This window comes from Stegodyphus dumicola, chromosome 8, assembly GCF_044657685.1.
Source record: "Stegodyphus dumicola isolate Sdum_Otavi_A_Nest chromosome 8, ASM4465768v1".
Classification (NCBI taxonomy): domain Eukaryota; kingdom Metazoa; phylum Arthropoda; class Arachnida; order Araneae; family Eresidae; genus Stegodyphus; species Stegodyphus dumicola.
Window position 1 is genome coordinate 99,658,874 of NC_140775.1, and position 25,412 is coordinate 99,684,285.

The 25,412-nt window shown below is 31.7% G+C and overlaps 1 protein-coding gene across 6 annotated transcripts in view; it reads right to left on the bottom strand.

Annotated features, from left to right (window-relative positions):
• The window catches only part of LOC118182320 (septin-7-like), a 176,184-nt gene that overhangs the window by 44,943 nt on the left and 105,829 nt on the right, over positions 1-25,412 (bottom strand). For all 6 annotated transcript variants that reach the window (XM_085822163.1, XM_085822165.1, XM_085822164.1 and 3 more), the window contains 2 exons: positions 20,030-20,136; positions 9,630-9,730 (listed from right to left, as the gene is read on the bottom strand). In XM_085822163.1, the coding sequence (XP_085678289.1) occupies positions 9,630-9,730; positions 20,030-20,136 (208 nt within the window). The remainder of the gene's footprint in view (positions 1-9,629; positions 9,731-20,029; positions 20,137-25,412) is intronic.

A 25,412-nucleotide genomic window follows, 5' to 3' on the forward strand; every position in this document is an offset into this window, starting at 1 on the left:
TGCTGTACTAATAATTTAATGACAAAATAAAAAGTTTAAGTAATAATACATTAATAATGATTAATATCTACAGTACAAAGTCCATTATCCGAAATGATCTATAATCTGGACTTCAAACCACAAACTTTACGCATGCACGTAAAGAATGCGCATGCGTGCATTAAAAGAAATGTTTAATAAAGTAAACAAATAAATATTAAGCTTTTTTTTTTGTTAAATTTGATACACTTTAGATGATAATTGCTCTTTATTTCATAAATTACGGTTTCATATTTTTAATTGTATAACTTCTGCATGCCATCTTACCAGATTTAAATTGATGATCTATAATCCGGAAAAACCCCTAATCCGGAATCGCCGAAGCCCCAACGAGTCCGGATTACAGACTTTGTACTGTATAATACTTTTGGTTAGCACATTACCAAAAAGTATCTACATTACATTTTAGTTTAGTTAATACATATATTACCTTCTTATTTTAGTGAGATTCTTCAGCTTGTTTTTGTGAAACACAACTTTTACGTTGATGTAAAACCTATTGCAGTAATGACAATAAAGGCAAAGTCTAAAAAAATTCTGTTTAAGAATTTTTAAGGTTGCACAGGCTTTTAAATAAAATATCGTACTTCATAATAGTTGCGGTAGCCAGTCATATCACTAATTTGTTTATTTGAATTCCAGCATAACAACCATTTTAGATAGCATGTATTTTTTTAGGGGGAATATACCCTTCAGAAACTATTTTTAATATCTAAAGGTAAAAATTAATAACACTGTTAAGTATATACATATGTATATCTGTGCAATTTAAAATAATGTGTGAATTTTCATGCAGTGCTAATAAGGCACTGTGTTGAGCTGCTGCTTCATAAGTAGTATATCTTTACATACGTAACAAAATACGTGGCAACCTAGCATGAAACCAATTCCTTTTGCAGTGGTATCTAAAATATCAGTAAAAACTTCCCATTAAAAATATGCTGTATTAAATAAAATATTATGGACTTTTTCGAACTGCATGGCTTTCTACTTGTTTCATAAATTCATATTTCTCTTTGATTTATAAACATGCATTTATTTATGTTTTGATGAAGGTAAAATTTATCATTTTATCTTTTCATTTTTTACTAATTGATTTTAAATACCATCAATTTCAACATCTTGCTTTACCAAAAAACTCAATGCATTTAATGAAAGGGCAAAGTGAGGTCCCCCATTTTTTTTAACGCAGTTTTACTACAAAAATAATTAGCATACTACTTTTCCATACATAATTATTTTAATTATTAAAAAATGCTATATACATACTGGTAGGGGGGGACTATAAAACTCAAGAAACTTTCATGATTTTGCAGCTAAGAATATGAAATACATGACCCTGTTCTAATGAAAATTTAAAATGTGTTAATAAAATTTTAGAAGCAGATTATATATTTTATTCACCCGTGTTGACCGGGTGAAAGAATAATCCCCATATAGCTCATGCATATCATAAAAGGCAACTAAAATGGGTATCCAGTGCTCAGGGATATAGCAAAGTATCCTGCCCCTAATGATTATATCAGGGAATTAGTCCTCCATGTTGGTGGTTGGATGTAGAGCTAAACAACTCTACTCTCTAGAAGTCTAAAGAAGTAGTAAATACTGGACAGCTTTTATGGAATTTGACTGTAAAATGATCAAAGGACCCGAATTTTGGATTCTGGAATGTGCATACTCTTTATCAGAGTAAAACTCTACAAATGTTGATTGAACAGATGGGTTCTTATTGACTATACTTATTGGTAATGCAGGAAATACGATGGACTCGCAGCAGGGTTTTGAAGAAGAAAAAAACCCTTTTCATAGCTGTCATGAAACTAAGCATTTATCTGGGTCTGGTTCCATCCTGAGCAAAAAATCAGTCATTTGGTCATGGATTTTTGAGCCATTTCATCAGAATTGTGCCTCTTATGTCTAAAAGGAAATTTTATGAACTATTCTATTATTAATGTGTATGCACCAACTGAGGAAAAGGATGATGATGATGAGAAAGATTTTTTTTTTTTTTTTATGATGAGCTTGACCATCTCTGGGGCTCTTGCTCTAGACATGATGTAAAAATTATTATGGGGGATTTTAATACCAAAGTTGGTTGTAGAGGATTTAGATCAATTGCAGGAAAACAGCTCAAATGATAATGGTAGTAGGCTTATTAGTTTTGCTGCTTCTCACGATATGGTGGTTGTATGCACAATGTTTCAGCATAGTTATTCATAAAATAACAACCAGATTGATCACGTGATGACTGACTGTAGACATTTCTTGAGCCCCTTGATATGAGAACTTACAGAGGAGCTAATGTAGATTCTGATCACTATTTAGTGATCTTCAAATTTACGGGAAAGATTTCATTAACTAGGAAAGCAAAAAAGAGTGTTCCTGTAAAGTTCAAATGTAGGAAACTAAAAGACCCCCAGATCCAAGGAGAATATCAAAATCAGCTGTCAAATGAAGACTGGAGATGAAGTGAACAAAAAGTGGCAACTTATTACAAAATCTATACTATCAACAGCTAATATGCTGATAGGTAAGGAAGAAAGGTCAAGAAGAACTGAATGGTTTGGTGAGAGTACAAAAATGCCAGTGACAATAAAAATAGAGCACATAATAATATGCTTAGTAAAAAATTTGTAAGAACAGCAGTAGACGAATATAAAAGTACATGTAAAGAAGAAAAAAGAATACATAAAAGAAAAAGGAGAATTTACAAAACGAACCAACTTAATGAAGCTGTAAATGTGGGGGAAAAAAACTAAATACATGTACTGTGATAAAAAGGAAATAGATATTAAATATTTGAGATTGGCCTAATTTGAACCTGTGAAAAATTCTGCCTATTTGGACTCCGACATTAACTATCAAGATGATTATTAATTCTGAAATCAGAAAAAAAAGATTATTGCTGCAAGTCTTTGCTTCATTGGTTTAAGATCTCTTCTGAGATCCCATCTAATAAAGAAGGGAACAAAACTTCTGTTATACAAGGTGTTAATAAAATCAGCCTTAACCTGTGCTTCAGAGTCATGGACTCTGAGTATGAGGGAAGAAAGAGTTTTGACATCTTTGAAAGAAAGATTCTAAGAACTATTTTTGGTGCTGTTTTGAAGGATAATATACAGCATAAACAGTATTCAAAATTTATAAAGATGAGGATATTATTAAATCCATAAAATTAAGTACGAGGGCCATCCAGGAAGTAGATTACGTTTCTGTCTGTGTCCGCTAGGGGCGGGGCTAGCGCGGCCATCTTGGGGTCAGAGCGTTGCGCAGCTCAGTCTGCATCTAGCCGTGCTAGTGAGAGGTTCGTGCTGTGCTCCGTTCAGATACTGTGACAGTTTGAAATGTCTGCGTTAATTGAAAATCCCGCGAGCTGCGAGGTGCGCTCAGTAATAAGGTTTCTGACTGCAAAAAACTGTAAACCGATAGAAATCTATCGGTAGCTTCGTGAAGTGTATGGGGACAACATTATCACTGAAGGTGGAGTGCGTCAGTGGGTCATAAGATTTCAAAATGGCCGAACCAATGTTCACGACGAAGATCGAAGTGGGAGACCCAGCATAGTGACCGCCGAACTTCTCGAAAAAGTCGATGCTAAAGTCTGTGAAAATCGAAATTTCACAATAACGGAACTTTCTTTGAGTTTTCCACAAATTTCACGAAGTTTGTTGCACGAAATCATCAGCGAAAAGCTTGGTTACCACAAGTTTTGTGCAAGATGGAAGGCAAGAAGAGGTAACGAAGTGGTTGAAGGCGCAGGCGGCCGAATTTTTCGACGAAGGAATTTCCAAGCTCGTACATCGCTACGATAAATGCCTTAATTTGTATGGTGACTATGTAGAAAAGTAGTATTTGAGTGTGGCTTTCATCTGTATATAATAAAATTTGTTTCCTATACTTTGTTTATTTTTTTATTCCAAAACGTAATCTACTTTCTGGATAGCCCTCGTAGAATGAGATGGGCAGGTCACCTCCTAAGAATGAATACAGAGAGAACAGTCCTTAAAGTCTTTAATGCAACTTCTGTTTGGGGAAGATCAAGAGGAAGACCTAAGAAAAGATGGAGGGACTGATTGGATGAGGATTTTGCCATTCTAAAAATTAAGAACTGGAGGTCAATTGCTGGAAGGAGAATGGAATGGGAAAGCCTTCTAAAGAAGGAGAGGGCTCACAAGGCGCTGTCATGCCAATGCTGATGATGATATACTTTATTAAATTTATTTTTAAAGAAAAATTTCATTTAATTAAGTATTTTATGATTATGAATTATAGTTCAAAAGAAGAACTATAAGCAGTGAGTGTCAATAGAAACACTGTTAACAAACATGAAAACAGTTAAGTGTAACAAACCTGTAAAGTACTGCAATCCAGTGGAAGATTACAACACTAATTTAGAGAATCTGAAAACAAATAATCTTCAGTTTTTTTTCTTCTTTTACACTGATATTTTCCAGTGTTTCCTTAATTTGAGGTACACATACTTTAAAATGGGAAAAAAAAAAAAAAAAAAAAAAAAAAGCATACTACTTTACACTATACAAAATAGTGCACTACGAAATATATAAAGGAAAAAACATTCAAGTACTTATAGTTATGCATGATTATGTCAATACAAATTTCCAATGCACTAAAATCTGTTTTCTGAAGATGAATAAAAAATAAGAAATGTTAGCAATTAATTAGTTCCTTTATTAAAAACACATTCTGTCAAATATTACCGTTCAAACATTAATTGTTAGATACTTGCTTTATTCACAAACATTACCGTCAAAACTACTGCTCAAAAACATTACAGTTCAAATTATTACCTTTCTAAAAAAACTGTTGTTGCCAATCAGGAAAATACATTTTAAATAAAATTAATAGGTTGTGTTTACATTCGGGCATCCTGACTTAGTTACGACCTTGGAACATTAAGAACTTATATTTAAAAAAATTAAATCTGTAATATTAATGTTTATAGTTCAAAAGTCTTTAGCTGTCATATAGATTCACTGTCGTTTTCTATTCTTTTTCCGTGTCCTAGTTTTAGTAATATGCGGCGTGTTGTTATCGTTATCCCCAGTAACACTAATGTCATCACCATCATCATCGTCTTCTTCTGATTCAGCTTGACACTGTCATGACTTTAATTGGCTCACATGAGCTGTCGGACTAAAGAAATGTCCTTTCACCTTCTCTTCTAATTGAGTCACTCTATAGGTATCACTTGGTAAAACTTCTGTAACTACCAAAGGTCCTCAATACTTTTGTTGTGTTTTGGTTAATTCTCCAGTTGATTTAGGTACTCTTCTCATAACTACTATTTCTCCCGGTTCGAATGTTAAAGAATTGCTTTTCTTCTTGTCATAATTTGCATTCATTTTCATCTGCATATCTTCAATTCTCTTCTTTAACTTCTTCCTTTTTAGATGCTCTCTTTTACTGGTAATTGCTTTCTTAGGAGATCTATCTATTCCCTCATTTATCTTAGATTGCTTTACAGATGGATTAACATCTTCCCGAGGTTTATTTCCTTTTGCAATATCTTTCTCTGGTTGTCTTTTGTTTCGTTTCTCAACAAACTTATTTTTCTTTATACATAAACTTAAGTAAAACTTGCTTAAGTAAAACTTGCATAAAACAAGCATCCATAATAAAACACTCAAAATTTCTTAACACAGTAAAAAATTAACTAAATTAAAAACACAACAAAACACTTAACTTTTTTATTTTCTTGGTAAGTGTGCACAGCAACCTATTTTAACTTAAAAACAAAAAAATCTGAGAACTGCACAGAAAACTAACACTTCTCCATGTACACACACTATTAATTTTGTTTCTTCACCAGCAAAATTATCTATTTCTTTTTGTAAACTTTTTTCTTTCCCTGTATTAAACTCTTTCTCAAGTGTTGTAATTTTACAATTCTTACTATATTTCTTAAGCTTTTGATTATAATTCTTTTCTTGAATAGACTTACATTCTTTAATATTATTGTTATCATCACTTCTAGTTTCTTCTTTAGGATATTTATTTTCTTCACTTGTATTCTGTTTAACGGTTTTCTTTGAAGTCCCTTTCTTTTTGAGTGATTTTCTACCTTTGGAATTAGTTACTTTTACAGTATTTGTATTTTCAAACTTTCCATCATAGTCCAGAGTTGCTGCCTTTTCATCGTTGTAGTTAGTGACTGGTATCACTGTTTCTCCCTGTATTATTTCCAATAATGAGCCCAACTCATCTTCCGATCCACTTATTAAAACATAACCGTTATTTATTTCATCAGTTTTAACTTTCACGAAATTAATCGTATTACTTTCGATTTGAGTTTCTTGGGAAGCCTTCAGTTTAATTCGCGGAGTGTTGCTATCATTTTGCAACTGTGAAAATGGGCAGTCATTAACATAGCGTATGTGCAAGGTATTACCTATCTTCGCGTATGCAATATGTGGAAAATCAATCCATGTTCGACCAACTACTACTTCGCATGGTTGCGTTTCATCTCCTACATTTAGAACTGTAATGTCTTTTCCTTCCACATTATTAATCTCTAAGTTAACAGTTACTTTTCCCAATGTTCTAGCAGCTGGTTTACTCTGGTTCCCAAAGCCAAACAATTCCTCCACATCAGGTTTTATAATAAGATTCAGTCTCTTAGCCACAGACTGTTTCAATAAACAGGAACTAGAACGCGTATCTATGATTGCAGTAATTTCTTCTCCATTATTGATGCAAGCATACTTTAAATATACAGCCAGTGAAACACCTGAATTCTGGTCCACAGATAAATTATTTTTAACATTTGTCAAGCCTGGATTCTTAAACGTACACTTTTTCAAAGTATGACCGTTTTCATTACATTTCCTGAAAATAATTTCTTTTTTAGGTTGAGGACAATCCGTCGCTGTATGTCAATAATCATCACAATTGAAGCATTTCAGCTCAGCCATTTCATTGCAGATGCCAGAATTATATTCCCTTTTCCTTTTGTCTGTTTTAGAAAATTTATCTCTCAGATTGTATTTATTATCAAAACTGTTTTTAAAACCCACTTCGAAGTTACCATCTGTCTGCATGGAATCGTTAACATTTCTGTGTCTTGAATACTGATTATAGGATCCTTCATAAAATTTAGAACCAAATTTAGGCTTAGAATTATGTCTAAAAGTTTTATTTTCTTCTTGAAGTACTTTTAACCCTGCCCGAATATTTTCATATTCATCTAGTTTTTCAGCCAACTCTTCAGGACTAATGAATTTAGACCAATCATCAATGAAAGGGTCTCGGATAGCAGCGGGGACCCTTTTCTTTAATTGATCCGTAATAATAAGTTGTTTTAAAGAGTCAAAAATCTGTTACATTTAATCCAGCAAGACACTCTTCAAAATAATTTTTTAATTCAAACGTGAAGTCCTTCCACATATTACGCAACGTTTTAATATGATCAACGAACTTTTGCCGAAACTAATCAGGGCTTAACTTAAATTTTCTCAGTAGCACTTGTTTAACGTGCTTATAGTCGTTAGCTTTCTCTTCTGATTCATGGGCAATAATTGAGTTATTTCATAAGGCAATAGACCCAACAGCTGAGAAACCCAGTTTTGTTCTAACCCAATACGTCGTGCCTGTCTCTCAAATAAAACTAAATAAAAACATATATCACCTTCATTCAAATCATACTTATGCATTACTTTACTCATATCACAAATATTACTTCTACTAACATTAGAAGGCACAGAATCATTTACATTACTGCTTCTTATTTCCGCTTCTATTTTTCAATTTTTCAAGTTCAAATGTTCTTTGCTTATCTCTTTCTATAATTTCCATTTCAAATGCTCTTTGCTTATCTTTTTCTATAATTTCCATTTCAAATGCTCTTTGCTTATCTTTTTCTAAAATTTCTAACTTTTCCCTGTCTAAACGATCATTTATAATTCTATCTAGCATTTGTTTAGTAAAGTCTTCATTATAATTCTTACTATTGAAAATCATATCTCTTAAGCATACAATTTTAATATCAGAAGGGACATCTACATCAAGTTCCAAAGCAAGTTCTTTTAAGTCACATTTCTTGCCTCTTGCCATATAAGCCATCTTAGACTTCAATTTTCAACTAATAATACAATAATGATACTTAAGTTCTTTCCGTTTAATACTTATACATAAGATAAACAGTTTATAAATTCACGTACCTTTCTACTTTCAGTTTTGGCGAGCTTCCGCATTCAGTTTAGGCTTAGCGTACATTAAGGCAATATGTTGTTAAATCTAGATAATAATTCTAGTTTATCACTTCTGAAATGTTAGCAATTAATTAGTTCCTTTATTAAAAACACATTCCGTCAAACATTACCGTTCAAACATTAATTGTTAGATACTTGCTTTATTCAGAAACATTAATATTACTGCTCAAAAACATTACAGTTCAAATTATTACCTTTCTAAAAAAACTGTTGTTGCCAATCAGGAAAATACATTTTAAATAAAATTAATAGGTTGCGTTTACAGAAATCATCAAAGGTTTCCTTTATCATTTAACAAGCCAAGGGTTTGTTCTCCAAATCTGAAGCTGGTGAAAATGCTATAAGAAAATACTGTTTTATTATAATTTCAAAATAAGCCAAAAAATATCGGAATAAGCCTAGAATTCTTGCTTAAAGATGGGGCCCACCAGCGGCCGAGCGGTAAAGACGCTGAACGCTGGTAGTTCGGTCCAAGGTTCGAATCCCGCGAACGGGCTGGCTGCATGTGTGTCTTTGTGGTTTTCCCCATGTGTAAAGTGTATACGAGCCAGTTTCCCTTAAAATGTCCTCCACGAAGGCATCCCTCCCTTAAGGCAGATAGCCCTCGAGTGCTTTGCCGTAATCTAATAAACCAAACCTTGCTTAAAGATGCTGGAAAAAGTGTTGTTGGCATACACATAAGGCTTGTTGATGCACAAATTTTTGTCAACTATATTTCAGAATTGTTAACATTTCATGGGGAAAAACTAACATTTGGCTTAAATATATTTTGTTTTTTATTTGGCAAACAATTAATTTATGTACGAGTGTAGGGATATATCATAATTAGAATAAAGCATAGAAATATTCAGTAACTTGTGTTTAAGAAAATATGATAATGTTATAAGTTTTTAATAAATATATATATAAATACTTCTTTCAATTTTTAACTTTTCTGAACATGAAGTACAACCTATAATATGTTATTCATACATAAATACACTGTACATTTTCTTAACTTTTTTGTGATCCTATGCCCAATGTGTCTGAACAAATAATAAATGTGTTGGAAAGGGTTAAAATATTTTAAGGCATTAATTATGAAATATTTTAAATGTATATCTCAATACAATCATAAAAATAATTTAAAGAAAATGGAGACCTTTATTTGAATTATAAACCGCCAAATAAATACTTAAAACATATCACATGAAAAATACAAAAATGACCATACATCACAATAAAATTGGTGATGTAGGAAGAAAGAAAAAAATGTTACATTTGCCTCTACTAGATACTTTTTAAAATTGCTTTGATAACTTCATACTGACTCAAATCACATTATTGATTAAGCGATTCAAAATACTAACAATTTAAACTCACCATTCTGAATTGTCAACAGCATCCCCAAAACCAGGCGTATCAACTATTGTTAAATGCAAATTAACACTATTTTCTTTTAATAATACTTTAGTTGTTTCTACCTAAAAAACAGAAAGATTTTATCACATCATCTTTATTTAGAAAAAAATCATCAAATATACAGCTATATAATTTGTATATATGACATATCTTAATATTAACAAATATTTTTATCTCTAGGCTTTTACAGGGAAAAAAGAAAAGAAATAACATAGACCATTATAAAATATCACACATACATTAGAATTGGTCACTCAGCTGAGTAATCATGGCAAAGAGAATTAACAGCATATGGAACATATGCCTTTAGGTCCAAAACACAAAACTGTTTCATGTTAAAGCTAAAAATCCAAAACAAACGAATCAAGATAGCCCATTTTGGCATTGACAATTCAATTCAAGAAGCAAACTTAAATATTTTAAAATTAAATTATAGGATTCAGTGTCTATGAAATTTTTCTTACCTAGAAAGTTTATCAAATTTACCCTTTGAACATATCTAATTAATTTTTTTTTGTCCAAATTTTGATGTAAGATATTAAGTTCAAATGTTCTTAGTTAAGAAAAGGTACTTTTGCGCTATCTGCCAGCACTCCTGTAAAGTTGGCAATCTTTGGCGGCTACTGTTTCACCAACCTGGCGTGCGAAAAAGAGTAGCCATTTTTAAAAAATGGTGGTGCACTGAAACTTCCATGAAACAGCAATGATTTAACGAAATTTAAAATGCAAGAAACATCAATAATTAAACAGTAAAACTTGCATAAAACAAGCATCCATAATAAAACACTCAAAATTTCATAGCACAGTAAAAAATTAACTAAATTAAAAACACAACAAAACACTTAACTTTTTTATTTTCTTGGTAAGTGTGCACAGCAACCTATTTTAACTTAAAAACAAAAAAATCTGAGAACTGCACAGAAAACTAACACTTCTCCATGTACACACACTATTTTAACTTTCAAAAAATATCCGAGAATTGCAGAATTCTCTATTTTGTAGAGCAAACTGGCACTGTTCTCTATGTACAAATCGACATGTTTTAACTTAAAAAAAGATCAGAGAACCGCTTTTTATTCAGAAAAACGAAATTTATGACACACTTCTTTTTTCATACCACACACTTCTCACAGGCAATTGCATTAATTAGCAGTTGTGTTCAGATAATATCGAGATAATGACAACTCTTAAGAATGACAAAACATACCAAATGTATAGTCTTTAGACGAATAATAAATAAAGTCAACAACTAAAAGTGAAGTAAAGGATATTTCATTATTCTCAAACCAGTTTCCTACTCTCATTCAAATACTTTGATGGCAATCTTTAACAGAACATTTTCATACAATTCGATTGTTTGCTTCAGGGGAATTCCAAAACAGCGTTGTTTACATGCCCGTGCAATATGCATGCAACATTTAGTGGGTTGTCAGATAAAATACACATTCGTTATATTCTGGGTTGCCTAGCTTGGCAACATAGTGCTTTGCCTGGAGATTTCTCTCACCACTCGGCAGATAATGCAAAAGAATCAAAAATATATTTACATTTTAAAATGATAATACTAAAACATTAATTTTAAAATTTAAACATTAATATTTGGAATGCATATTTCTCATCACTTCTTTATAAGCATATGTGTTTCATTAGAAACTTCCATTGCTGCAATTTTTCAGTATTTTTCTTATGCACTCGTAGAATTTTTTTTTAGAAAAAATTCATATTAATGTAATTTATACGTTGTTTTACTTACTGATTTATGTGTTTGATGCATTATGTATGATGATTAACACTTTGTCTTTACATGTACATTGACTCAGAGAGAAAATGTTCCACCATTCGCTATGCAAATTTCTTTTCTTCTTTTTCACTTCTTTTATTAAATCCTACCTCAGACCTTAGCTTTTCTGCCTTCAATCATTGATCTCTGTTTGGCAGCTGAATAAACACTTAAAATAAGCAAAAAATTAACAACTTTTGCAGAATTACAGCTAGATGCAAAGTATCACGGCAATTGTGGAGGTGGTTTCCAGTCATATCCAGCCAGGCCACATAATGGGCACACATGGACAAGTTATACCAATAATTACATTTGTAAAAGAATCAGGTGATTAGTACACAGGATATAAACATCCAAACAACATGTAAAGCTATTCATTTTGGTGACATGATTCCTGTGACAAACAAGTTTTTCAGCTGTTTCTGAGTTCGGTGAATGACAAAAACAAAGCAATGTTTTTAAAATATCATTGTACATAGCATCAGCAAAACAGATAATAAGCTTCCACTACATTTGTTGCCTTTTATTTATTGAACTGCACATGAAATGAAAGTTGACACATTGTTATACTGATGGTCAGATTTCACAATTATAAACCAATGAAGGAAATGTGCAGTGACACAGGAGGTCCAAAGTAAGGAGATGTAAATCAGAGCATAATAATCACTGCAAATAAGGTCACATACCTGAGCCATAGTTCACAACTGGAGACATTTTGTAAAGTATACAGGATGTTTCAAAACTCAAATATCAATATGGACAATCTGGATTTGAATGACTTATGCAAATTAGGTACCCAGCTACCCTTTGCAAAGCCTTTTGGCCATCCATTAACAGTCAGCCATTGTGAAAAACATTTGGAATGTTGTTACAGCAAGATTGCATGGAGTGCTAAAAGTTAAACAGTGTAGTCTTGATAAATTTCACTTCTGCCTCATAAATTGTGATGACTGTGCCAGGGTGTGGAGGGGACATGGTCTTTGAGTGAGTGAATATTGCTACCTTTATTCGAGTAACATATGCTCTACCAATACAGAATAATGGTTTGGAGTGTAATTAATGCTAACAGTAATTCATTTCTGATGTGCATTCCAGATGACATTAGTGGGACACTAGAGTGATGATGATATGATGAAGCCTCATTTTCGTTCATATTTTCAGAGCATTCCAAACATCATTTTTCAACTAGATGTGTCTTCCTTGGATACTGTTCGGCTCACCCTGAATGCATTGTAAAATATGCAAGTGGAATTGGCCAGCCTAATATCCCAATCTCTCACAAGCTGAATATTTATGAGACATGGTTGGGTTTCAGTTGAATATCTCCTATCCTTCATGAAACTAATACAAACTGTAGGATGACATCAACAATGATGTTGGTGCACAATACCACAACTTGTTCAGGAATGTATTATCTCAAATGGAGATAAAACATGATATTATTGCCCTATATAATCTAAGTGTCATGTTGCTATATAACTTTGAAAATTACATCATTTATGATGTGCTTGATTGTCTTTGTATAAAGTTTGGTCAGTTTCTAATATTTATTTCATGTATTCACTGTGGAGCTTTTAATCCAAAGTCGATTGACATTGTTATTGCAAAAATAGCTTATATAAAATTAGATGTGATATCAGATATCCCCCTAAAGAGCATCAGTGACATATGGTAATTTTTCACAAAAATGGCAACATTCTGGAAGTTTCTGCAAAATGCATTCTAAACCCCTATTCTAAACCATTGTGAAAAACATTTGGAATGTTGTTACAGCAAGATTGCATGGAGTGCTAAAAGTTAAACAGTGTAGTCTTGATAAATTTCACTTCTGCCTCATAAATTGTGATGACTGTGCCAGGGTGTGGAGGGGACATGGTCTTTGAGTGAGTGAATATTGCTACCTTTATTCGAGTAACATATGCTCTACCAATACAGAATAATGGTTTGGAGTGTAATTAATGCTAACAGTAATTCATTTCTGATGTGCATTCCAGACGACATTAGTGGGACACTAGAGTGATGATGATATGATGAAGCCTCATTTTCGTTCATATTTTCAGAGCATTCCAAACATCATTTTTCAACTAGATGTGTCTTCCTTGGATACTGTTCGGCTCACCCTGAATGCATTGTAAAATATGCAAGTGGAATTGGCCAGCCTAATATCCCAATCTCTCACAAGCTGAATATTTATGAGACATGGTTGGGTTTCAGTTGAATATCTCCTATCCTTCATGAAACTAATACAAACTGTAGGATGACATCAACAATGATGTTGGTGCACAATACCAGAACTTGTTCAGGAATGTATTATCTCAAATGGAGATAAAACATGATATTATTGCCCTATATAATCTAAGTGTCATGTTGCTATATATCTTTGAAAATTACATCATTTATGATGTGCTTGATTGTCTTTGTATAAAGTTTGGTCAGTTTCTAATATTTATTTCATGTATTCACTGTGGAGCTTTTAATCCAAAGTCGATTGACATTGTTATTGCAAAAATAGCTTATATAAAATTAGATGTGATATCAGATATCCCCCTAAAGAGCATCAGTGACATATGGTAATTTTTCACAAAAATGGCAACATTCTGGAAGTTTCTGCAAAATGCATTCTAAACCCCTATTCTAAACCATTGTGAAAAACATTTGGAATGTTGTTACAGCAAGATTGCATGGAGTGCTAAAAGTTAAACAGTGTAGTCTTGATAAATTTCACTTCTGCCTCATAAATTGTGATGACTGTGCCAGGGTGTGGAGGGGACATGGTCTTTGAGTGAGTGAATATTGCTACCTTTATTCGAGTAATATATGCTCTACCAATACAGAATAATGGTTTGGAGTGTAATTAATGCTAACAGTAATTCATTTCTGATGTGCATTCCAGACGACATTAGTGGGACACTAGAGTGATGATGATATGATGAAGCCTCATTTTCGTTCATATTTTCAGAGCATTCCAAACATCATTTTTCAACTAGATGTGTCTTCCTTGGATACTGTTCGGCTCACCCTGAATGCATTGTAAAATATGCAAGTGGAATTGGCCAGCCTAATATCCCAATCTCTCACAAGCTGAATATTTATGAGACATGGTTGGGTTTCAGTTGAATATCTCCTATCCTTCATGAAACTAATACAAACTGTAGGATGACATCAACAATGATGTTGGTGCACAATACCACAACTTGTTCAGGAATGTATTATCTCAAATGGAGATAAAACATGATATTATTGCCCTATATAATCTAAGTGTCATGTTGCTATATATCTTTGAAAATTACATCATTTATGATGTGCTTGATTGTCTTTGTATAAAGTTTGGTCAGTTTCTAATATTTATTTCATGTATTCACTGTGGAGCTTTTAATCCAAAGTCGATTGACATTGTTATTGCAAAAATAGCTTATATAAAATTAGATGTGATATCAGATATCCCCCTAAAGAGCATCAGTGACATATGGTAATTTTTCACAAAAATGGCAACATTCTGGAAGTTTCTGCAAAATGCATTCTAAACCCCTATTCTAAACCATTGTGAAAAACATTTGGAATGTTGTTACAGCAAGATTGCATGGAGTGCTAAAAGTTAAACAGTGTAGTCTTGATAAATTTCACTTCTGCCTCATAAATTGTGATGACTGTGCCAGGGTGTGGAGGGGACATGGTCTTTGAGTGAGTGAATATTGCTACCTTTATTCGAGTAACATATGCTCTACCAATATAGAATAATGGTTTGGAGTGTAATTAATGCTAACAGTAATTCATTTCTGATGTGCATTCCAGACGACATTAGTGGGACACTAGAGTGATGATGATATGATGAAGCCTCATTTTCGTTCATATTTTCAGAGCATTCCAAACATCATTTTTCAACTAGATGTGTCTTCCTTGGATACTGTTCGGCTCACCCTGAATGCATTGTAAAATATGCAAGTGGAATTGGCCAGCCTAATATCCCAATCTCTCACAAGCTGAATATTTATGAGACATGGTTGGGTTTCAGTTGAATATCTCCTATCCTTCATGAAACTAATACAAACTGTAGGATGACATCAACAATGATGTTGGTGCACAATACCACAACTTGTTCAGGAATGTATTATCTCAAATGGAGATAAAACATGATATTATTGCCCTATATAATCTAAGTGTCATGTTGCTATATATCTTTGAAAATTACATCATTTATGATGTGCTTGATTGTCTTTGTATAAAGTTTGGTCAGTTTCTAATATTTATTTCATGTATTCACTGTGGAGCTTTTAATCCAAAGTCGATTGACATTGTTATTGCAAAAATAGCTTATATAAAATTAGATGTGATATCAGATATCCCCCTAAAGAGCATCAGTGACATATGGTAATTTTTCACAAAAATGGCAACATTCTGGAAGTTTCTGCAAAATGCATTCTAAACCCCTAGGAACATTTTTTCTCAGTTTTTATATGTGATTACTCCTGGAGCAATCCTGTAAACTGGCTGTGGGTTCTGGATGGCTGTGAGCCCGGGGATAGAGACTTTTGGTCTTTTTTACACTTTTGAGCTCTTAGCTCAGTGATCACAGCTTTACACGTTGCTCTGGGAGTGATTTTGGTTATTTGCAATATTCTTTATGTGTTAAGGAAAATTTTACCTTATCTCTAGTTTACCCCTTGGAATATTTATACCTGTTTACTTTGTAAAAGCTGTAATTCATGTCATTTAAAATAAAGTTTTCCCTGTTTATCTGGCACAATTACTTCAAGAGATTTTTATACAACTGTAGCATATAACAGAACTTACACAGAAACTGAAAAAATGAAATTTTCACATGGAATTATAGAATGCTTAGCTTTGCTTCTGAACATTCCTAATTCTAATATAATACTGACAAACAATTTAAAATGATTCGCCTCATTGGAAATTCTTTGCACAGTACTGGGAAATCCTTTACATCCTGGGAGTAAAATGCTCTACCACTGTCACTAAAGAGCTCTTGTGTGAAGATTTCAAGAAAGGAGCCATAATAGTATGCAGCAGATCACACAAAGGTAACAAATTTGTGTGTGTGATACCCTCACATATTTTGCAATCTGGGCTTTTACAAGGTGTGAGACAACATCCTCTGATATTGCAAAAACAATAAGTTATTTAGTAATACCTCTACTTGACATTACAAGAGTCATAATTTTACAACCAGAACCAAGAGATTTTAGCAATATGCACTGTGCCTGTCATTAAAACCTTTTGATTTCAGAGTGCTAATGGATAAATAATACTGTTGCTCTTCTGGTATTATTTCAACTATAAAGGGCCATTCAGAATGGAGTTTATCTGAGCTAACAGAGTCAGTTCCATGTGTCGACTAGCTCCGCTATGTGTGCAGTTCTGATTTTTCAACTCGCTGCCTTATGGGCAAAAACTAGTTTTGGAGATGGGTTGACTATTTTAGATGTCTATCCGTTAGCTCAGATAAACCCAAGTCTGAGTGTCCCGAAACAAATCAGAGGACATAAAACATAATTGAAAAATTAAAAGGGCATGACTAATTCAGTCTGCAAACTGTTTCAGACAGAGCAAAATCACAGAATGTTCCGAGACTCTTGAGTAGAGATCCTCACATAATGAGAACACTTTTACTTACAAATAATTTGTTCCTATGCATTCAAAATTAGTTGTCAATTGTCGTTAATGCATTGATAGAGCTTCTCATAGATTTATAATAAATGCGGTATCAGTTCTGTATACAGTAAGTAATATGCAATCTAACTGAAGACAACACAAGTTACCACATTGAGTCTCCCATTAGCACACCAAAGACTTTCCCCCTAAGACCTTGAAAATCACACTGGAATTTTACATTAATTTTTACTTTTAAAATTAAGATATCAATAAGCAATGCACAATTTATGAAAAACTTTTTCAAACACATAATAAAAGTTTTACCATGTACGTGTCTTATTTTATTATAGCTAATACAGTACAAAGTCCGTAATCCGGATGTCCATTATCTGGAATGATCTATAATCCAGACTTCAAAACTTTTTTTTGTATGCTTTACGCATTCGTGTAATGCGTTTATGCATGTGCGTTTAATGTATAACAGATGGTATAAGCTAGGCTAAAATTATCTTTACTGATTCTAAGGCATTTCAATTAATGTTGCAGACTGCGCTGTTCCTTAATCTTCTAATTGGATCTGGCTTATTATTTTTTGCAGACTGTTAGAGCAATTTTATAAAAATTAAGCTTGAACTTTCCATTTTGCCAAAAAGAGTTTCCCATTCTGGAGCTGCCAAAGGATCTACAAAGCAAAAGCATGTTTCTATGTCCATCAGACAAAAAGTGGAATTGCTGCAAATGCGAGGAGTATGACATTGGAAAGTCTACTGTATATGACATAAGCAAAATAAAAAAGGAACTTTTTGATATTTTTTTTTTTTTTTTTTTGTGGAGTCTGACACCCCACTTGCAATGAATAACGGAAAAAGGGTTATGCTAAAAGTGATGATCATGACAAAATGAAGATTGAATGGGTCAGACAGCATCGCAGAGAGAGTGTACCATTGATGGGTCCAATTCTAATGGCTCAAGCCAAAATATTTCATGAAGAATTGAACTTAAACTGAGTGCACATATTCGACAGGTTGGTTAACCAAATTTAAAAATCGGCATGGTATAAGACCATTAAAAATTTCAGGTGAAAAAGCTTCAGCTGATACTGAAGCTGCTAAACAATTTGTAGATGAATTTATTGAACTCATTACTAGTGAACAATTATCTCCAGAACAAATTTACAACGCTGATGAAACTGGTCTTTTCTGTATGTACGTATGAATATGTACCGTGAAATACCTTGGCAACCTCTACAGAAAAGGCTCCAACTGGTGTCCAAAGCAAGACTAACAATTTTAGCGTGCGCAAATGCTGCAGGAGCGCATAAGTCCAAACTTTTCGTAATCGGAAATCATGCATGACTTCGAGCACTTAAGGTAACGATTTTTCCCATTATATATTGCGCAAATAAAAGAGCATGGATGACACAAGCATTGATGAATGATTGGTTTGAAAATCATTTTATACCTGAGGCTCGGCTTGAATTGAATTGGGTTGGTTTACCTGATGACTCAAAAATAGTCCTGATTGTTGACAACTGTTCAGCGCATACTTCACTTAAAGTTTTAATGAAAGATAATGTATCCATATTATTCTTCCCTCCAAATTGTATGTCTATCATTCAGCCTATGGATATGGGAATAGTGCACGCGCTGACATGCAAATATAAAGTAGCATTTTTAAAATCTATGTTAAATTTCTTGAACAAGCCTTTTTGAAATTTTTTAACATAAAATCTGTTGTGTGGAGCATCGCAAGATCATGGAAGGATGTGGCTCCAGAAATGTTAAAAAATGCTTGGCATAATTTATGGCCAGCTACCATATATCATGTTGAGGACGATGAAGATGATAGCCGCGAATTTGAAGGTTTTCGGACATCGCAAACTAAAGGTGAAATTTTTCAGTAATTAGATTTTGTAAAGAAATGTGGAGAAGCGGTAATAAATGAAGATGATATAACAGAAGTTTTTGATGATTGACTGATGATTTTGATGAAGATTGATGATTGAGCCAGAAGACAATGCCCCAATCATCAATCAATTAACGGACGGCAAAATCTGTAGTATGGTTCTAGATCCAGAAAATGCTGCTTCCGATAGTGAAGAAAGTGACAGACAGTTTATTGAAAATGAAAAAATTTCGATTCAGAAGTTAGTCAGTAATCTCGACACAGCAATTACAGATCTTGAACAGTGGAACTTTGTAACTGAACAAGAAATAACGTTTGTTTATAGAATTAAAAATAAAGTATTAGCACAAAAAACAAAACAACTAACATTGAAAGAAATGTTTGATAAAGTAAACAAATAAATATTAAGTTTTTTTTTTTTTTTTTATTTATTTATTTGGTTCCCTTTAGATCATAATTGTTCTTTATTTCATAAATTACGGTTTCATATTTTTAATTGTATAATTTCTGCATGTCATCTTACCAGATTTAAATTGATGACCCATAATCCGGAATCACCGAAGTCCCAACGAGTCCTGATTACGGATTTTGTACTGTAATATAATTCTTTTAATCTGAATGTCACTCAAAATATCAATTACAAACAAGGAACAAGAAAAATTTCAATTTTACAAATCCAGTACTTTATATTATCACCAGTTATCCTTTTCTAATTATAAATATTATAAAACACTCAAAGAATTTGAGACGAGTGCTCAGAATTTTCATGAGATCCAAAATTTAAATTTGGGAGCCAAAAAATTTTCTATTTTGTTTTAAAATAATGAAATGCATATTTTTATTATGCAATAAATTCTATATTTCTGGCTAAAGAATTTTAACGACTGTTCAGCAAGTAGTGAATCTGATGAAATTCATCATTCATTTGTATCATTATCAATGATACTTTTAAATAATCTAATTATCAGATTAATGATATCATATGAAGTATATCTGAGAGATAAATAAACACAATGAGTAAATATAAAATAAAAGTACAATGAGCAAATGTATTTTTTTTTCATACTTGTACTGTCTTTTTGGCTCTCAGAGATGGACCTGGATATTCATTAGAATAAATATCTGTGAGGAACATGGAGTTGATTAAAGTAGATTTTCCTAAGCCTGCACCACCTAGAAAAAATAAATTAGGCAAGAATAAATTCCTACTGATTCTATACAACTTCAGGATGATCATAGTAATACACAGACAAAAACTTGAATTTTAATTTAAATTACAGAACACAAGGAAGGTCTTGACAATATTCCATTGAAACAATTGACCAAAAATAATTTTGCCATTCAACACTACATTTTTCATGTGTCTACACCATATTCTGATAATTCTCACCACATTTTATTATCAAAACTAAATGGTCTTTATATGCTCAGGGACTAATATCTTATTGAGTCTACAACATAATTTGTTTAATTTAACATTTTTTTCACTGTAAATTTCTTTTCTTTAAAATAAATAAAACACAAAATAATATAGTATATACAAAAAGAAACATAACAAGAGGCTAAAAGCAAATTTTTATACCCATCCTGTGCTATAGCTGCAGGATTGAAGTAAAATAGACTTTAATATTCTAAAGTAAACTGGAGTCAAAGCAAGCTTATTCCTCAAGAATATTAATACAGTCAAAAGTCTTTAATCCGGACTCGTCGGGACTTCGGCGATTCCGGATTATAGATCATCAGTTTAAATCTGGTAAGATGGCATGCAGAAATTATAAAATTAAAAATATGAAACCGTAATTGTGGCGACTCTGTAAACATGTGTTGTACTCGCCAACCGTGCGCCGTTATCACTAACTGTAACCGAAGGTGTTTTCAGCGACACACAGTCACGCGTCGTCGGTGCGGTTGGTCGCTCGTTTTCCTTCAACGTGATTGTCTGTCGACTGTAGTAATTAAGTTTTAATATTGTGATGTGATTAAAATTTTTTGTTATCAAAATATTGGCTCTTATGACATGTTAAGAATTCATCCTTAAAAGCACTGGCAAATTCCAATACGGATAGTTTGTTGTTGCACACAGCCGCAACCTCGTGCAACAGTAATTTATAAAATAATGAGCAATTATGATCTAACGGGTATCAAAATTAAAAAAAAAAAAAAAAAAAAAAAAAAAAAAGCTTAACATTTATTTGTTTACTTTATTAAACATTTCTTTCAACGCGTGCATGCGTATAGCATACATTAAGCATAGCCGAAATTAGAAAATTGCAACCAGAAAACTATTTGATTTGTATTCGTGATATTTATAATGACGAGGAATTTGATTTAAATCATATCAAAGACGGAGTACATGGAGATGAAATACTACATTTAGAAAGGAATTATAAGCCGAATAAAATAAAAACATCTGCCCTGAAGATAAGGATAGTGCTGACAGATCAACTTCCAGTTCATTGCGAGCCGCGACGTCCCCCCCCCAAGAAGAATTTCATAGTTTCAGAGGTAGAATCCAGTCAGCCTTTTGTTCTCCTGTGAAGTATTTAGGTTTAGTTAATGGATATAAAATATTATCTTTAAGTCAGGTTTTGGTATTTATCAACTCTTCTATACATTTTCTTGCTGAATTTAAATATTATCTTTAAGTCAGGTTTTGGTATTTATCAACTCTTCTATACATTTTCTTGCTGAATTTATGAAACACATTAAAAGACAATCTAAATTTAAATAAATGTACATGTATTTTTTTAGTTTTGTAAAGGGGGTGGAGGGAATGACCATTTAGCAATGGTGAAAGAGGTGTGTAGGGCAAAAAGATTAAAAACCACTATTCTAGATGAGAATGGAGATAGTTATATATATATTATATTTAATGGTTTTAATTGTATCGTATTCTTAAGTTTTTTATATGCATTGCTAATTTTTAATTGATTCCTTTAAATTCCCTATCAGTTTTTATAACAATCTTTTTGTATATACATTCTTTTTAGATCACATTAGAGAATTAATTACCTTCATGTTTGAATAATATTAATTTATTTCCAAATTTTATATCTAAGTTTTCACGATGAACTAAGTTCATTCAAATATAGGGAGGAGATGAAAAGCGATCATGCCCAAATTATTGAGGAATTTTTAGGGCGGTGCTAATTAAAAAAAAAAAAGAAAAAAAAAAAAAAAAAAAGAAAAAGAAAAAGAAAAGTCAAACCCTTTGAAAAGCCATCATTTTACAAAGTAATCAGCAGTAATTTACTTACTTTTTTTATATAAGTATTATTCTATCTTATTTTTTATGTATGTATCATTCTTTTTCCCCTTTTTATTTTTTATTTATTTTATCTTAAAATCTAAGTGTTTGAGGCATACCAATACAAATTTTAAACTTCTTTACAAGTTTTAAAAGTTTTATCACAGTCCTGTTAGGTTTTAACATCCCCTTATTTCAACTAGCAATATATTTTCACCTAGGAGATAATCATAAATAGAAAACTAATAATAACTATATATAGGGAACTAAATGGAAAAGTCTGAATACATTTAAAATGAAAGATAGTTATGCATGTTAAGTAGTATCTTATTTGTGTTGTTATACCATATGATGAAAACTATGTTTCTTCTGGATTTGATGGAAGCCCTGCTTTAGAGCGCTTTAACATAATCTCTACATATAATAAAACAAAGAGTCTGTCTTTGTGTGCATGTGTCTTTCGTTCGCGTTGCGCGTAAGCTAATAGACCCACAGCTACAGAATTTGGTACATAGGTGCATCTAGACAAGAGCCAGTGCACCTCGAAGCGATTTTTTCGAAATTCGAATTAGAATTTTTTTTAATTTTATGTTTCGTGACAAAATCGCATCATTTTGAGACATAATGGGCAATAGGAAAGCGAGATTTTACTCTACACACTCCATTTTCACATCGTCATGAAATGTAGGCAATTAGCTATTTTACAAACTTAAAATAAATTTCATGTTTCAATAAATCGATTAAATACGAATTTATTTAACAAAGTGAGCTTAACACCTTTTCAACGGGATTTTTTCTAAAAACGTTTATGTTTAAAAATGTATAGTTTATTTTTCTCCGATTTTTGGATGCGTTAAACTTTCATCCTTGCGACTGCTTATACAAAAAGAATTTTGGAAAAAGGATAATATTTTGCATTTAAAAAAAAAAAATTAAATGAAGCTTCCAAGTACACTTCTCACATCTCACATCTTTACAAATGTAATTTTGGCAACAATTTTCCTTTCTTATTGTTGTTGATGAAATCTCATCATTTTTGATAATTTCATTCTTTTAGAAATCTGGGTTTGGCAACAATTTTTCATCGTCACTTTTTTTAAGAGATTGGCATATTTCATTGCCATTTTTTTATATATATAATTACATTTTTATTGATGCTTTTTATAAAGTTGTTCTGCAGAGTAAAATTCTGCGTGGAATTTTTTGTTTTTTGAGTTTCTTTCATGCTATTTTTTGCTTATTTCACTGTTTGTAAGATATTGAAAAGTTTTGCATGATTTTTTTTTCTTCAATGGAAAGTTGGTTAATTTTTTTTATTAGGATAATTAATATTTGTATTAAGGGATATAGCTTATTTCATTGTAATTTTTGGTGCTACTTTGGTAGATGGTTGCACGGATTTTGGCAATTTTTCTTTTGCCGAGTAATACGACTTATGGTAAACCTATTGTTGGATAAAAATAATGCGTTTTATTATGCATAAATTCCGTGTTTTAAATATTATTTATTGCTTCTAAATATTAAAAAATCAATTTAATTTTGCATTTTTATTTGAAATAAAAATTTTGTTGTTTATAATATTTTATATAATTTTATGTTGTGGATGATGTAATCAATGACATCACCTTACTTAAAACGTAATTGGTTTTATTAATATCTGTAAATTTAATCTAATGTTTTAAGAATTATTTATGGCTGTTAAATATTAAAATACAATTTAATTTTGCATTTGTTTTAAAAATGATTTTATTATGAATGATTATTTAAATAATTTTAATTCTATGCGTAATGTAATCAGCTCCCTTATTGGTTACTGAATATTTGTGCATTACTGCGCCATTTTAAAATTTTATTATTCATCTCTTCGAATTCTTCTGATTTCAAATGGAATGGATATGTCCGTTTCGAAGAGGAATGTTGTTATTGGTAATTACCAAGAATTATTGGTATCGGAATAAAAAAATTACCCTTTGAGACCTTATTTTGGCCAACCTGGCTTTCCTAATCAAATATTTATTTATAAATTGTTAAGAGAGTCAGAGGAAATTTATTTTACATTTTTGGAGAAAACCTCGCTAATTGCTTCTCCAATGAAGTGCGAGAGATGTGGATCACAGATGAAGATCGTTTTTTTTTTTCTGGTACTTAACAATATACGACAGGTAAAATATTTTTAAAAATGTAAGTACATAATTTTCTTTTACTTTATAATTGTATACTTCAACTTTTATTAAAAAATTAATACAAAATTTTCAAAAATTCCTGAGATATTTATTGCCACATATGTTTTAATGTTAAATAATTAAATCCTATAAAACTTATTTTAAAGTATCTAAGCAATATTTTAATTCTTTTAAACGTTGGTATGATGTTTTTAATTCGATATTCAATTTAAGCAATATTTTAATCCAATTAAATGTTGGCGGAATGTTTTTATAGCGGTGTTTTTATTCTATTATATGAAAGTAATAATTTAACCTTACTTTAGCATTTTATACTCTTAGTAAATGTATTTATTTACATTTGCCAGCCATCTTAAAAAACAACGTTTTCAACAAAAAATTAATCCATTATTTTTAACGATATTTATTTTTTTAAAATTTCTAATACTTTACTATATGCGTAAAATACGTAAAAACAGCATTTTTCAAGATGGCTGATGACTATAAAAACCGCGCCAACAATTGCGCCAATGTAAATCGCCAAAAATCCGTGCAACCGTCTACCAAAGTAGCACTAAATTTTTTTCTCTTGAAAATATAAGATAAAATATCATTAATTATACTTTGCTTTTCACAATTTTTTTCTATTTTTTTATGTTATTTATTTCTTTTATGTTTTTATGTCATTTCACTGTTTTTAAGATATTGAAAAGTTTTGAGTGATTTTTTTAGGAAACAAAGTTCTTAACCTCCTTTATACCATTTGAGTTCTTAAGATTTTGCAAAGGAAAGTTGGTTAATTTATTTATTAGGATAATTAATATTTGTATTAAGGGATATTGCTTATTTCATTGTAATTTTGTTATACGTAATAACTTTTTTTTATGAAGTTGTTCTGCAGAGTAAAATTCTATGCAGTTTTTATAACATTTGGTGTTCCTTCAGCCATTTTTCCGGTACATTTAAAAGCCAGACGAAGGCTGGCAGCGAAGCTGCTAGTAAAAAATAATCTAATCCAATCCACTCGGCTATTCAACATT